This window comes from Netta rufina (assembly GCF_964035555.1).
Source record: "Netta rufina genome assembly, chromosome: 1".
Classification (NCBI taxonomy): domain Eukaryota; kingdom Metazoa; phylum Chordata; class Aves; order Anseriformes; family Anatidae; genus Netta; species Netta rufina.
The window spans coordinates 171,798,875-171,816,060 of record NC_140123.1 but is presented as its reverse complement, the minus strand read 5'-3'; the positions used below and the strand labels follow the sequence as shown (position 1 = coordinate 171,816,060).

General features: G+C 46.4%; 1 protein-coding gene across 1 annotated transcript in view; it reads right to left on the bottom strand.

The window, feature by feature from the left end:
* PPM1H (protein phosphatase, Mg2+/Mn2+ dependent 1H) overlaps positions 1 to 16,099 on the bottom strand; it is a gene marked incomplete at its 5' end in the record, with an annotated part of 133,063 nt that extends 116,964 nt beyond the window's left edge. The window contains one exon of the mRNA XM_084292889.1: positions 15,846 to 16,099. Coding sequence (XP_084149015.1) covers positions 15,846 to 16,099 — 254 coding nt within the window. The remainder of the gene's footprint in view (positions 1 to 15,845) is intronic.
* Positions 16,100 to 17,186: the final 1,087 nt, after the last annotated feature.

Sequence of the window (17,186 nt, the reverse complement as noted above, 5' to 3'; positions counted from 1 at the left end):
GAAAACTCCACTGTACAGGTCAAACAGACAACACGGTCATGCTGGACATCACAGATTGAAAGCTGCCAGAGAAAAACAATAACAATATTGGCTCTCTTCCGACATAATTCTCCTCTTTTACGCTCTGATTCACCACACAATTAATTAAAAGGATCAAAGGTCATGGGTGTACTTCATGAATTACGCTTCTCCATCACACTAGATGATCTGTCCAGCTGGAAAGTAGAGCAATGTGGCTTTCCTATCTCAATGGGTACTCAAAGTGTGTCAGCACTTTTAGATAAAGATATAATTAGAAGTTTTCTGTTTGTTGAAAAACAGACAGTGGCTTATTTCAAGTGATCAACTTGGCAGGAAGGGACAAAGTGAAGTAACAGGCAAAAGAAAACAAAACACTTTGAAGGTCTCCAAGACTTAAGCCTGTGGGACATGCTCTGAATGCATAAAGGCTTTTGATTACAATGACTTTGCTTTCTTTAAAATAAAAATGCCTAAAATGGCCTTCTTGAAGGCAACAGAACAATTTCCTTTTGGAAAATATGTCACAGGTCACTGCCCATACACACAGATGAAACCTACACTCCCAGCTATGGTACATGTTCCCTAGCTGCTACCACCAGGTAAGGCAGATGCTCGCACACAAAGTCTGCATTTGTAATAGTGAAACGCTAACAATGGTCCTAGATTTCAATCATGTGTCTGCTTTCTTATTTCCAAATTTCTAGACCCAATTTCTATTCCGAGTTGACTAGGAGGAAACATATTTCCCTACGTACCTTGTCAGACTACTTGGCAGTTTAGTGGCCACATTTCACTCTTCGGTAACAGGAACTGGGCCCATGAAACACGTAGAAAGAGATGGACAGAAGTCAGCTTTGCAGTCACATCACCCCTCCATACATGATGGGGTTGTGAAGACATCCTACCATCCACATGAAGACTGTGAGAAGCCAATGCTTTCTGCAGTACATCCCTTCTCTCCTCAACTGAAGAGCACAGATCCGGTTTCCCATTCCACAACTATGTTACCACTGGTTCCCTTGCCCACAAAAATTAACAGAACTTCGATGATCTTGAGGTCTCTTCCAACCTAGACAATTCTGTGATTCTGTGATCTGGAAGTGTATTACATATTTCTTACATCTGAGGTTTTCTGTTCAGATTTCATGCTGTTTCTTAAAACAACAGGTTAAAACTCTTTTGACATAAGTCTGCAATCACATTTCCCCCATATCCCCAAAGGTTGACTTTCTGCATAGCTAAATTCAGGCAGCTTACCAGGTTTATTTTCTATTTGATTTACAACCAAGTTTGCTGAAGAATATTGCGTAAGCTCTTATCTATAGATAGTGTTTGCTTCACTGTTTCACGTGTAAGAGAGTAATAGCTCATGAAGATGCTCTAGCAGCAGTGTTCCCAAACAAGCTTACTTCACGCCTGCTGTATGAAAACTCCACCGTGTTTTTCAGTTCCCTGAAATAACACTGCCCCCATCTCTGCCTACACAAACATCCTTTTAATTCCGGTTAAGATGAGCTCTCCTGCAAAATGCAACATTAGCTCCATACATGACTTATACTCCTCACCCTGCTGCGTGACACGCCACTGCCGGTGCTAGGTGCTTTTGTACAGCAAGTACCTCTCAGCCGAGAGCAAACCCTGCCTGCTCCATGCTGCTTGCTAGTATGATTTTCACTGGAGATATTTTGGTTCCTTCAGGTCTTGTTAAAACCCTCACACAGGAAATACTTTTCAAACCCCATTCTCATTTAAAAAGTCAAGACCCTCTTGCCATTCCTCCAGACAGAGCTATTTGTTGAATGATTCTTTCTGACTATTCTATTCATTACTCATGCACCTTTGTGGTATCAGCCTTACAGCCTGCCTGTAACAATGCTTTACTGCTCACTGGTGCAGTAAGTTTATTTTATTTTTTATAAAGTATTTTCCTAGTGGCACTCCTGCAAGGCTGGGGAGAGCGGCGTAGAAGCTCACAGCTCTGTGACAGTGCCAGAGGCTGGGGTCTCAACAGCATATCCAGAAAGAGAACAGAACAGGACAGCTATTTGCATATATTTCTTTTGCATTTTGTTTCAGGAATGCAGGCTAAAATATTGCATAAGAACAGAAAGATGAAGACTAAGATGCTACAGAGCATGGGAAAAGCTCTTATTTTAGGATTCCATAAAATAAACACATTCATCCTCAAACAAAACAAAAAAAAAAAATTGCTTTCTGTTGTACTTAACTATGGACTACTAAAACAAAGACTTGTCAGCCTATCCCTAGAAGAGCTTTTAAGAAGGAATTTCCTTCCAATGCAGAATATCTACACACTGCTTTTCAGTACAATTTGTGCTGCCATTTTCAATTTCTATTGCAGTCTCCATGGAAGGGCCTTCTCCCACAGGTTGGACTGTCATTCTAAATGGAAACACACTTGGGAGGATTTTTAAGGGCAGCTCAGTTTGTGCCCCCTAATTGCACCCTGCTTGCAGCTGCAGACTTGCTATTCCCAGTAGAACTGTGAGAAATGCCAGGTTAATGCAGGAATGAACCCAGCCATAGCAGAGTAATTCCCTCAATGCCCAGTAGAGTCATCTGCCAAGCAGCAGAGCATGAGATTTTATATCTTCCTTAAAATACATTAAAAAGCCTCCGGGTTTTCATGACACCTACCTCTAACAATAGTTTCACCAACTGATCCAAGGCCTCTGGGCACTCTGACACAGAAGGCCCTGACCTGTCACAAGCCTTTCACCACTGTATGTCCTCACACAACGAGCTCTGTCTATATAACTCTAAGTTACAAAGAGAGGCATCATCTTTTATCACTGTTTACAGCCTGTGATAGGGGTTTCTATTCCTGTTAAACGTTTCCCCTGATACTAAAATATTTAGCCTACCTTCAGCATGCTCTCTCCTGGTTTCATAAGGCTTGCTTTCTATTCCTTCTCTTCCAACTCCTCTGCATTTCCTAATTACTTTTTCCATAGTCATTATTTCTCCTTTTAAGCTTTGCCCATAATTAAGGGTGAACACTATTCTCAACAGTGTTTTAAATGCAGACTTCTACAGAGGCAATTTATTTTCCACTATTGCATCCCACTTCCCTTGTATGCTGACATTTTCTTTGGCTTTTTGACTATACCCTGAGCAACTATTTTTGGTAGCTCCCTAGAAGGACTTTAAAAGGGCTAATTTTAAAATGCATACCCGTGTAACTAGTTCAAATCAGCTTTGCCAACCACCACTGCATTTCTCCAAGATCACACCCACCTAGTTACTCACCTAGTCTTTCCAATTTCTATAGGAAATACAGCAAAGTTTTGAAAGATGAAAGAACAAAAACTTTCCCTTCAATTGTCTGTTGGTTTTGTTTCTTTATTTAACGCCCCTCATTTATTTACACAATAGCCTCAAGAGGTGTGCTTGCAGTAGAGGAGGGTGTGCAGTACTACCACGTACCAAACTTCTGTAAGTTCTGTAAGCAACTGCAAGAGAAGCAGCATGCCTTACGCTTGTCATTAAACTAAGTGTAAACAAGGCAGTCTGGCACAATCTCTCCAAATACCAAATTGACCAAGTCTACCTGGTGATTGGATTAACACTACAGCATTTTGTTGCAGATTGCAGCATCGTCTCTCCCACCCCTCCTACCTTTTGCTAACATTTGAACTGCTGTGAGAGGACTGACACCTGATGCCAACTAAGCACCAAAGACAAAATTAATACTTCTTTTAGCCGACTTGGTGACTCTGCTCCCACTTTGCATTCCTTCGGGGAGCTGGATGTACAGGTTACAGCTTGAACCAGGCCATCCTTCCAGTGGGGCCTGCATCCCTCTGCTCTTCCCAGGACCTAGGACAGCCACCACCACCAGGGCTTCCCCACCTAACGCCACCATACACATGCTGGTGGGGTGGGGGGGAACTTGATGGGAAGACAAGGGGAAGCCTCAACTCACTGCAATGTAGAGACTGCGAGAAACTGCACATTTCTAATCTGCTGTTTAAGAAAGCAGTGAGCTCAGTCTTTAGGTCTCACTCCTCTCCAGAACTCACTCTAGAGGCCTCATGTAGCATCTGACTCTGAGATTAGCCACACTTATTTTCAATTTGTCCAGCAAATGAGCAAGATGTGAACAAGACACCTTTCTGCCTGCTTCCACAGCTTCCTCATACTTCATCCTTCGAGTCCCCTGGAAACTGGGACAATCCCCAGCAGTGGCAGTACTGAGGACCCCACTGCTCCCAGAGGCCACCACCTGCCCCAGACAGCACCCAAGCTTTGAATGCGACCAGTTGTTGTTAGCAAACGATGTAGCATTGAAAGACATCCATCTCAGGTTGCACTTTGCGTTTCACACAGCAAAAAGATGATCTTGTCCCCAGAGCACCTCATTGTTTGTGCTCTGCTGCCCTTACACGCACGCAGCAGAGGCATTTTCCATTCCGTTCGTGAAGAGCCCTACCTCTCTCCTACCCCAGCAGGGTTGCTAACACCTCAAACCAGCCTCTCAAGAGAAGTCAGCTTAGCACTAAAAGGAAAAACACACACCCCAATGGGAAAAAATTCCCCAGGTAATTCACTTCATGCAAAGTCAAAGTCTCTTAATAAAAGCTTTATTTATTTATTTTTATGTAGACAAGGGACCAAACAAACAAAACCAACACAGAATAGTGATTTGGTCAGCAGCAATAACATACTAGCAAATAATAGTATTCTAACATAAACCCTTGGGTCTACAAAGCTCCAAAGAGCAACTTGCAGTGTATGTATAAGTTGCTTCTTGCCCGTGCTTAAGCATACACAGCTACCTGAAAGGATTATGCTCCTTTTATGTTTCCACTTCCATCCTCTTGGTTTCAGATTTCTAAATTACACTGAGCAACAAAGAGTAGAAACAAAGTGCCAACTATGACAGTTCATTTCTCTCTTGCCACTGTCTTTTTTCAAAGACAACCAGCTGAGCAGGAAAACAATTGCCAGCCCCTCCACAGAAGCCCTTCGGGTGCTCCACAGAGCTAGCTGGTGATGTAGGCATCAGGCACTTCTCTCGAACCCAGCAAGAATGGGATTACAGTTAATCACATTAGCCTATAACTTTTTTTTCCTCTAAAAGCAGGATTACAGCCAGAGATAGAGAACTTCCCACATTCCTGCATGCCAGCTGCATTCTTCCCGACTTCATTTGATTAACAGCTAATAGAATTACAATCCACAGACCTGGGTTTTAGGGGATTATGCCAGAGGGGTTGCTGAAGGCGCTCGCTTGGCTGTAATTCCCAGCTTTGCACTACTGGAGAGGGACAGAGAGACCTTAAAATGACATTGAGAAGTACACTGGAGGGAGCCCCAGCCTAAAGAAGTGGCCCTATGTATTTTCTCATTTATCATATTTCCTGATAACACCGGGCTAGAGCACACGTGCCTGATTTAAAGTTCTTGCCTTCAGAAGATGTAGGAGAATGGTTGAAAAACACGTTTTTGTAGGAAGGGAGGGAAGATGGGAGGAAAATATATTCTGCAAATATTCTGAAATTGCTCATTTCAGAACAACTCAGAAAGCTCTGATGTATGTGATGATTTAAGCAACAATATTCATTGGAGTTAGCTTTAAGATCAGTATTTCTCATTTCTGAACACCCACCTATCTGAATTGAAAGGTATACTCCATCCTCAGAAGCACCAAATACACTGCGCAGGTTTCACTCTACAGATCTTTAAATTTCTGAAGGAAAACTTTTTAAAAAGTTTGAACTAAAATCCAATGAGGAAGTCCTTGGAAAGAAATGGGGGGGGGGAGGGGGGGGGGAGAATACAATTTCCTTTTTCAATCAAGACACCTACAAATAAGCGCAGCATAGAGAAACAAAAACTAGTTTGAACTGTGTTGTAGTTTCAGCTTTAGCACAAAAATTCAGCATTCACACCTGAAACAAAGACATTTAAAATAGATTTGGGTAAAACAAACAAACAAAAAACACCCTCTAAAATTCTGTTTCAAAAAAAAAAAAAAAAAAATGCACCAGAAACCACACATACTTATAAGCAGTAATTTAAGGAACTCAGTTGTACTGCACAGACTTCTGCAAAGCATCACATACTGCTGAACAAATAAACAAAAACCTAAGACCTACACTCTCTACACTCTAAATGCCAGGGAGCTTGCACAGAAGCTGAGCCAAGGCATTAATGGGGTCTGAGGGCAAGGGGTGCACTAAACCCCCTGCACATCTCCTAAAACCAACAGAGATGCAAGGAAAAGTGCACCCTTGAGCACTTCCATGCTGCTCAGTAAGCCCGGCATGTGCAGGCAGCTGGGATGTGACAGATTGAACACGGTGGCTCTTGCCTTGAAACAATTTGCAAACTGCACTCACGGGACAGGGCTTGGCTCCTGGTGACAGCCCTGGGGCCTGCAGCCATTTCAGGAACATGCTTCCCAAACAGATACTGCAGGAAGTCTTGCTTCTCTCTATCGGACTCGCAGCTTCTCATTTTCTCCTCCTCATGACCAACCAAAAAGGAAAAAAGTCCACAACCAAGGAGAAAAAAAACAACAACAAGCTTCCCTCAAGAGGGTGGGGTGGTGGTGGGGAGTTAAATAATGATAACCATCATCATTTCATTCATTATCATTGCCACTTTGGGAAACTCACTGATCTCTCAAACTGCATCCTCCAAAACCTAACAAAAAGCCTCCCTTCTCAGAGCAGCAATACCCACACCGTTTTCTCAGCCTTCCAAGTGCCGGGCAGCTTGCAGCACAAGGGATCCTATTTCACCCCAGAGAAGGTGTATCAAGTGTTTCACAGCTGGGTAAAGGCTGAAGCTGCCATTTCTGGAAGACCCGACGGATCCCAGCCAGCAGCATGTCTGTCTGCACAGTGACCTGCTATAGCCGAGGGCACTGAGACCTCAGGAGAACACAGGGGTAACGTTTCTTCCCCTTAGACTATTCCACAAAACAGAGCAGTGTCCCAGACAGGAGTTGGAGGTGTGTCCTGCATCCTGCTTCAGACTTCACCAGGGACCAGACCATTAGTTCTGCTTGGTAGAAATTCTGTGACATTACAGCCATGCATTGTGCACCATCTGTTTCTAAGGAGGCCTCTGACATGTACCTAAAGACAGACAAACAACACTTAGTCTCAATGAATCAATGTTGGCCAATAAATAAATAAATAAATAAATAAATAAATAAATAAAAGAGCTTGCTTGGCTGGAATTGGATTTCTTGCACCTTTCTGCAGGAAGCTCGAAGAGCAGAAATTATAACAGGCCATAAAGGACAGAACAAACTGGGAAATTCGGAAAGGCTCATGGGAGGAGCAAGATTTAAAAGGGACCTCATCTCTGTCAGTACCTTTGTGTAAAGGAGCAGAGGCACAGGCAGGACAGTGTAAAAGTAGCCTAGCTGCAGGACCAGCAGTTTAATAGAAGAATTTAACTGGAAAGACTTTGTAAACAGAGCTATGACTACAACAGGATCCCTAGACAACCTTGGAGACCTCTAATGCGAGTCCAGGACGCTGCCATAAGATTTCTGAAGCAGCGGTATTCTGGACTTCAGAACATGATCCACAAAACCATTGTGGACTAACACACAAACAGCAGTTGCTCTTCTACTTCGAAGCACACAGATGCTGCCCCCTCTCCAAACTAATTGCTTACCATGCAAAAACAGAGCAGCAAAGGATGCAATCAAAGCTCAGCCTGTTTCTTCTCTTATTAGAGCAGAATCCCACATGGAAAGCATACACAAGTGTATGTTTCCCACTCTTTCCCCAACCCTCTCTCCCTGAAAAGCAAGGCCCATCTACCTGCACCAGCTCATTATCAGTGTGCTATCACAACTACAAGCCACGCTGAAGACAGAGCCTGAATGGCATCAAAAACAGTCAGCCAGGATTAAACATCCTATGGTAGCAGTTCAAAAATAAATTGTGGGTAAGGGGAAAAAAAAAAAAAGTTTGGAAGTGATTATCCACCTCAGCCACAGTGACCATCAGGACCCGGAATCTGCTTCCATGAGAAGAAAGTGTGCGGAGCCAACAGGATCTGACAGCATTCCTCCTCCACCACAGGAGATGCCCAGCAAAGTTAGTAACAACCTGACACTACCAGGAGTGAACCGATGGGACAGCCTCATCCTGATCTCTCTGCACCAGGGGAGAAAGAGGTTAGTGCAACTGCTGCTTCCTCATGGAGGACCAGGCCCGTTCGCTCCCTGCCTGTCTCAGAGATGGCAACCATCTGGGAGGAGCACCACCACAGCTGTGAGGTGTTAATGCGACCTTTGGTATTAAAGGAAAGAAAGATGAAAAAATGAAATGAAGCTGAACACAAGTGATAGTAACAGATGATCAAATATGGATCCCATAAGCGGAGAACCGCCACCCTGCCTCATGCGAGAGATGCACACCTGCCACAGCAACACTGATTGATAACCCTTTTATGTTTTATTTTTTATTTGTGGTGTGTGCGTGTGGGTGGGGTTGTTTGTTTTGAATCAGCATGAGTGTGGAGCAGTACACAGGGTCCATATTTTGGTTTTCCCCAGCTATGCCTTGCCAACACCTACCCTCCTGCTCAGAGCCTCGCTCCAACCTCCTGCATTCACCAGTGTCGGCTGCCACCTCCAACCATCAGCATGTTTGGCAGGATACAACAGACATGTGCTGCTGGAGGGGGAACCATGCAAGAAGGCCATGGGTGAAACCAGCAACACCACTGCCGTGGACATGCTGGCCTCCCTCTTGCGTTCTTCAAGCTCTTTAACTCCTATGCAGTAAAAATCCCACCCCATGCCTGTTGGGTTTGGATTGCAGGGCTTGGACACAAGCTGAGACTTCTCCACTATCTCCAACAGTTTTGTAGGCTGAATACTTGAAACCAAAACCCCTTCTGCTCCACCTAATGAGGGGGCAGGGAAAACTCTGGGGACAGTGCCATGTACTGCATGTAGCCATCCCAAACCTAAACCCTACTTGGTGAATGTAACTGGCCAAATGAGAACCAAGTCTTACACATCGTCTTCCTCCTCCTGCTTCACTGGAAGGAAAAAAGGTCCTTAGAGAGTTAAGAGAGAACAAAAAGCACAGTTAACGCTGAGTTGCCCAGCACAATGTCTTGCATTTTAGAGCAGCAAGTTCAATCACGAGTCATATTCAGGATTCAGCTCAACAAAGAACTGACCAACCTGTCCTTAAACCCACAAACCATATTTCTTCCTCATGCAATACATGGGCCCTGTCACAGGGATGAGCTGTGCTTTGCAGCTCTGCTTCCCTTCAAGGTTAACGCGAGCATGTTTCATTTGATCATACTCACGGGCTGGAAGAGGTTCACCCTCGGGGGCACAGCCCTGTCAGGTTTCCTTATAGCACGTACCTTCCTGAACAACACAGCTGTATCAGACAGAAAAGAGCCAAGCCAGAGCACTCGCCGACCGCTAACAGAGCCTGGTGAAATTGGGCAAACCAAAACTGTCCGGGAAGACACAGATGCCCTCCCATTTTGGGAGCTGGGACCAAGCTCAAGCAAGCTCCTCAGACAGCACCGGTCCTCAGCCCCTGGGGCCAACAGCACGAGACACAGCACAGAGGGATGGATTTCCTACTTGTCTCTTTAGGAATCATGTGCATGCAATTTAGACAACATTAAAAACACCAGAGCACATGATTTACCCTTTCCCCTTGCCCTCCCTCCCGACTAGTTCGAAGAAACCAGAGACCACATAGGAAAAGCCAAGCACAGAAAGGCAGGAAAAATTGTGTCGTCCAAGCACGCAACTCAGGACTCATTTTCCACATTCGTAACTCCCCCCCCTTGCCAGAGCTTATCCTCACTGCCTCAGTTTCTTCATCTGAAGCAGAAGGACGATTTGCACATGTATATTCTTCTCCGAGGCTGTTCTGAAGTTATTATTTGCAAGACACTTGGCAGATTAGAGCCATTACATAAATATTAAATGTTATGGTATCAGCTCTTACACAAGGAGAGGGATTTCTGAAGCTCTTACAACTACCATGAGGTTTCTGTAGGCTGTTTTATACAGGCCCAGGCTTAATACACGTTGCCAAACTCTTATTTAAAGTTAAGATTATATTATGCATAAAAGAATAATTCGTTCACAGGAAGAGTGTTCAGGCCTCTTTAGGTACACATACGGGATTTGAATTTTTAGCTCATCCATCAGGTCCCTATTCAGTCCTGTCTTCTGAACTACAGAAAAAAATAAGTAACATGATTTTATCCAGATATAGGGGGGAAAGTAAACAGTATTTTTAAAAGTTTAAAAAGGAAAGTAATTCATTATTTTTGTGTATTCAACCTGAGGAAAAAGGCAAAGAGAACAAGACAAAAAAGGTATTCCTCTTTCCGGGCACGCTATCCCCCTGAAATCTGTACCAAGCAGAACACACACAAGAAACCTGTTTACAGGCAGGGGATGAGTCATGCTCCCAGCTGACAGTTCGAAAGACTGGCTCCCAGAAAGGAGAACATAACTTGCAATTCACAGGAGCCAAATGCTGCTATTAGCAGGCGATGGGCAACAGGATAAGGGATCGGGAGCTGCAAGCCCTCCGCTATCCGCTGCCCAACTCCGGACAAGCAGTTTCTGTGCCTTGGTTTATCCCACCTCACAGACGTGGGGAGCTTTCACCTACCTCAGAGGGTTACTGCAAGGCTCAGCATTTGTATAAACAGCTCAGTCTAGACAGAACGTGGAAGGTACTTCAGGGGGAAAACTACTTCTTTGTTATTTTAACCCTGAAAATCAACAAGTTTGGGCTTGATTGTGCCAACCTAAAATTTCTGATGACTGAAAGTGGATGGAAATGATTTTATTAAAAATCCTTCACTCAATCCCTGCGTACATTCATTTCTTATAAGCTAAGTAACATAGCGTGAGAAAATATGATGCAACATCAGCCTTACCAAAGAACCAGTACTTGGAGTGGAAAAAAAAAAAATCCATAAGCTTCCCTTCTCCCTCCCACCCTTTGCCTTTTTCATTTTAAGCTTAAATTATTGCTGTAACAACGTGCCTCTGGAATAACACTGTCGAAGGACATGGTGGTCATACTTCACCTACAACTCCACATCCATTACGGGCCAGCAGTCACCACACCACAGAGCAGATGTAATTGCTACTGCAGGCCTGCAGAGCAGAGAAACCACAGCGTTGCAAGCCTTCTGAAATGTAACATTATGGAAAAAAGAGCCTGGACTTTGTGGCTCATCAAACTAAAGGCACCGCTGGGATACTAAATTGATTTTATAAAGCCAAGATGCATACATACGACAGAGGCCTAGTTTCTAGCTACCTATTATGACTTGGAACTGCACAGATATCTAGAGTGGCATTTAGAAATTAAAAAAAAGCAAAACAAGCCCTTGCATAAAGTCACAGACAACATATGAGCCTGTTTCCACATTTCCCTTAAATATCCTATTAAGTGCATTTAATGGTACCTTTTGATACTAGTCTGCAAAGAGATCATAGGAAGGTAAGAGTAGGGAGAAGAGAAGAAAGCATGTGATACTGGAAAATCTAGCTATGATCCCACCCCCAGGACTCATTATTTAGAAAAGCAATTGCAGCACTAAACTATGGACCACCAGAAACACACATCCACATTCAATACAAGTGGAAAATGACTCAAGCTTTGTTTTTCTATCACAAAATGTTATTCAGTTGCAGTTTCTCTGCAACTTCACTAGAATAAGGCTATTTCTTCGTCAATTGCAAACTCAGGATCAGATTTTTGTAAGTGCTATCTGTAACCCAGGTAATTCAGTCAGGAGAGGAAGGCTCTGCTCCACCCTACTGATGCTCTTGTGTTCAAAGCAAGAACAGGACAGATAGAGAAAAAGGTGAAAAAATGACGTTATGGGCAAAGTTCAGGCAGGCAAATGCTACCCAAGACGTTTAATGCTACGTCCTCCAGCTCTGCTGGTGCCTCTACTGGGCTGGCTACATTTGGAGTTTAGCACTGGGGCTGATGGCAGCTTAGCAGAAACCACGGGAAAGAGGTCACAGCACGCTAAAGCCAAGCGGAGAGAGGAACTACAGAAGTTTTCCTCCTGGTAACAGGGCAATCCAAGCAGATGCTCAGAAAGCAGCTCAAGGTGCAGATCAGAGGAGGCCTTCAGCCTTGGAGCACAGATGCTTTGGAGGACAAGGAGGCAACAAGCAAACGCAGTGTCAGGCAGGACTCCCCCCACACAAATAAATCACTGAACTCTTCAGAGAGCAGCAAATCTCCTTACCCCTCTGGATTAAAGGCAGACTTAAAGGAATGTTTGTTAACAGACTGCTCACTCCCTGGGTCATTCCCAATGCATGTTAGCTAACCACAGTCAGCAGAGTTATGTCAGGGATGTCCTTGGTTTAAAAAATAAATACATAAATAAAAAGTGTTTCTAAACAAATTGATACCTCTAAGGACAATCAAAAAGCTGACTAGACGTGGGACAACTCATTTCATTTCTATGGGGTTTGTTGACTGCCTGCGGTATAAAAGTATCTTTTTGAAACATCTACTTGCCTTTTGCTATTCTGTAGATCAAGAATTGAAATTCAGGGTCTCAGGTCTTCCACAGGAGTAACAGGACAGATGTTTTGGGAGGCAATTTTCAGTCTGCTCACTACGGAAAGCTGATTCCCTATGGGATTCCCACTGAAATTTCAGGAAGCAATGATATTTTATGCCAGCATTGACTATGTTTTTGAAGATTTCATTTGCCTGCCTACATGCTTTGCATAATAATTATCACACTGAAAGAGGGGAAGCTAATAATAAAAATTAAATGCTAATTTACATTTCACTGCATAACACCACAGAGATAACTTATTTTTTAAATTACCTACTTAAAATATATGACATGGATGAGCAATATTGCAAAAGTATCTATTACAAAAAAAGCTCAGAATGAGCAAAGATAGAAAAAGGGAAGGACCAGTGCTTGTTCCAGGGGGACAAGTCTGATGAACAGGCATGTAACACGGATGCTAAGGAGAAAGAAAAAAAGAATAGGGTGGGCTTCTTTGTCACTGTCTAAGGTGTTAAGAAATCCCTGTCCTCGGGAACCAAAGAAACAAGAGAAAGTCCCTGAAAAAAAATATATATATTTAGTGGACTTTGACTGCTTTAGTCCAGCACAGGAACCAACACTAATCCCAAAACACATTCTCCAGCTTGGATAAAGCAGACATGAGGGAGCTCCAGTATGATCAGCACACTGTCACGCTTTTACAACTAAAGAACATGAACACAGCAAATGCCGTCCCGAACCAGGGCATCCAGGTGATCTGTTCTCCGAGCCAAAATTTCCTCCCAAAGACAGCAAGACATGCACTGGCACTGGCCACAGAGCATAAATCCAGCAACTCCAACCCTGCTGTGCACAGCCCATGACACCAGTGAAGACTCAATAAAGGCAGCACAAAGTCTCTCCAGGGCTAAATCTCCATCTTCCAAGCCTACTGCAAACCTCTCTTTAACTTCAAGGAATAAAAAAAACTCAGAGCCCAGAGCTATCACTGCCAACAAACTAGTAAAACACAAATTAAACTGCTGCCCTTTGCATGTCACCAGCTACTGGTGAAGACGCCAGGCCTGCCCCTGACATTCTTGCAAGTGCTCATTTGTACTGCACCAAGAGGCAAGCACTGCTCTGGTAGTTTCCTTAATACAGATGCTAACACAATGCTAAGTAGTGTTATAAAAGCACTTCCTCCCCTGAATCCCTCTGAGCAAACAAACTTAAGAATATGTATAATAGTAATTTGACCTTCCTGTTTCTTTTTTTCCTTTATTTTCTCCATATAATTCAAATGCATTCCAAAAGGAAAACAGATATTTTCAATATATACCACCAAGTAAATCTTGCAATTATCTTCAGACAGCCTGGTAACAGCTTGAGGGGGGGAGTGTTGGGAAAAAAAAAAAAAAAAAGTCAAATTTGGCAAAACCCACTTTTGTCCTTATTTCCTTCTTTTTCTTTGTGCATTATGTCTGTTGCATTGCTTCGTCTTTGGATGACAACATAATTTTGGTAGCACTGTTTTCTTCTTAGCTACAGCACAGTGAGCATTTTGACATCTTCTGGTTACAACCAAGCCCCATTTTGGAAGTGCAGAGGGATGTTTCTGGGAGCAGCCTGGTAGCACTTCCACAAGCTCTTCTCTTCCCTTAAGGCAGCAGTACCCCCCTTGAGCTCTGCTCCATGCGAGTCAGTTACTGCAGCCAGGACTGCACTGGGAGGGGATGAAATAAAAAAAGAAAAACAAACAAACAGAGCAAAAGGCTGATCTCTTTTCACAGAGATAACAGTAGGAACGGAGAAGGACAGTAACTTTTTTATGCCTTCCAATTAACCAAACTGCTCAAAGCTCCAAAGAGGTATTTGAAAGTGAACCTGGCACATCCTCCTTTCACTATCACCAGAGCTGGCTACCTTGTCTCCAAACACTCCCCCCGAGCTGCAGGTTTCAGCTATAGGGTCTCCCCTGGCCTTCCCCTTCCAGCATCCTCATTTTCCTTCCCCGACAGTCCCGGGCAGAGGCTGCCGGTAGCGGTGGATGCGCAGACCTGGGAGCTGGAGAGCCTCCCTGCCGCTCCGTCACCAACCTGCAATTACAGCTGCTCGCTGAAAGCCACAGCACCTCACGTAAGCTAAAAATAGCAGCACTTACTTGCTTTGGTAAAGAACTGCTTTTTAAGGGACTATTATAGTAGCAGAACAATCAGAGCTTACTTTTAAACGTTTCAACTTATAGTTCCTAGGGAATTCGCTCAGCAGCATATTCAATTCCTTAATAATCTGAGGAGAACAATCCAATCTGAAATTCTTTAAAACTCCCTTCCTATTTCAGCGTCCCCGATGATGCAGCAACTCATATCAACCTTTTAAATAAAGCTAGCAATTGCTCATTAGCAACACACAGCCTTCTCTGTAGTGTTTGCAGCAGCTTTGCTGGGAATTCACGGATGCCCAAAGAGACAGTATGGTAAAAGAGCTGGTAGCTTGGAAGAGCTCCTTTGGTGGGACTTCAGCAAGCTGCCAGGTAGGAGTGATGTGAATGGCACAGTCAGGACTTGGAGACAGCAGCCGGGAGACATCAAATACTCGGCCCTGCTCCCAGCATCACCAAAGCAGCGATGTGTGCTGGTACAGGAGTCAAGTGCAAGGACGTGCCTTGCCTCCGCAGCCGCTGCCCTTGCCAGCGGGACGAGGAGCTGCATCCAAACGAGCGCTGCCCTTTGCCTGCAGCCAGTGCTTGAGGTGCAACCACGTCGCTTGAGTTCAGGGCTACCACCGGTCCCAGCTGGGCACCCTCCAAAGCAAACAGCATGGCACTGATCGCAGCAAGGAGCTGCTGGGGAAGCCCGCTTTTAGGATTATTTCCATCAGTTCAGAGCTCGCGTCCCTCACGTCTTCCCCCAAGCTGGGGGCACTTTGTGAAGAAGCAGCCAGCCACCCGTGTGCCTTACATCTTGCCGGGTGCACACGAATATGCTCCCAGACCTCACCCCAGCCCTTGTGGCTAGCGGGCAGCATCCACACGAGCCGAGCTCCCTGCCAACAGCCCCTCCATCCCCCAGCCACGGCTGAGCTCCGGCCTCACCCCCTCCTCCTTGGGGGGACACCAACGCCTGTAGGGGGGGACAGGGCACCGCGGATGCCCCCCCACTGCCCCAAAACCGACTCCCCTTGCCCTCGGGCTCCGTGCAGGCCTGGAGGGGGGGAGGATAGGGGCAGGGCAGGGCAGGGCGGAGCAGGGCGATGCCGGCCGCCCCCCACCTGCCCGCCGGCGCCGTACTCACTCGGCGTAGCCCGTGGTCCAGGGCAGGCGGCGAGTGTCCTTGCTGAGGATGAGGATGGGCCGGGCGATGTGGTCGGCGGAGCACTCCACCTCGTCCGGGGACAGCCCCAGGAACTCGGGTCTGCCGTAGGGGAAGCGCAAGGGCAGCTCGGAGCCGCCGCCGCCGCCGCCTCCCCCGCCGTGCTCGCCGCCCGCGCTGCCAGCCATGATGCCGCCCATGAAATTGGCCACGGCGGACTTGACCCGGGTGAGCATAGTACCCCGGGAGCCCCCCCCCGCCACGGGGGAGCCCCCGCCGCAACCCCGCACCGGGGAGGGGGGGCTCCGGGCCGAGCCGCGCCGCGGAGCCGAGCCGCGCCGCGCCGAGCCGGGTGCTGCAGGCTCAGGGGCGGCGGGGCGGCGGGCTCATGGCAGCGGCAGGTTTCCCCCTCCCGGCTGGACTCAGCCCGGTGGCGGCGGCGGCTGCTGAGTCATGTGATGGCGAGGCTGGGTTCGCCCCGGCGCTTCCTGCTCCTCCTGCGGCACCGCCGGAGCTCCCGGCCGGCCCCCGGCCCCCGGCAGGTGCGCGGCGGGCGGGGCCGGGCCGAGCGGGGCCGCCCACGCCGGGGCCGCCCCCGGGCAGAGCCACCTGGGGGCCGCGGGTCCCCTCTCCCCTCCCCTCCCCTCCTTTCCCCGAGGGGTCGCTCCGGGCCCCGCGGTGGATGCAGCGGGAGGGTGCCGGGGCGGAGGGGCGAGCCCGGGTGCCCGCAGGATGAGGGACGGGGAAGTTTTGTCCGGCGCCCCGCACAGAAATGCTGGCCCGCAGCCAGCGCGGTGGAGGGGGTGCGGGGCTGGGGGTGCCAGGCGGAGGGGCACGGGGCTGAGGGGGCAGCAAGAGCGTTTGGAGGAGGTCCGTGCCCTCCAGCACGGCTGTGGGCGTGTGCCCTGTGGCATCCCAGCGCCCCCCAAAACCTGTAAGTCACCAGGAGGCAGCGACCTGTGGGGCGGAATCCGATTAATCGGGACAATTCCCACCCCAGGTTAAGCACTGAAGCAGGTATACACCCAGATTTCGGAGGAAGTGGTTATTTTTCAGATCTCTTCTTTAACCTGGATTGGTAGAGATATTTTGGGGAACAGTAAACCTCTCCTAGGTTTATCAGGTACTTGATATTAATAACTAACCACTCGATAACAATGTAAGGACACCTTGTCATTCTGCCATTCGTGTATTTCTGTTTGCTTTGCTTTGTTTCCTGGTTATGTTGCAGACGTCATAACTTTAAAGAAAAGAAAAAAGAAAAAAAAAAAAAAGAAAAAAGAGAGAAATAAAAGGATTGTTAAATATATATATATATATATA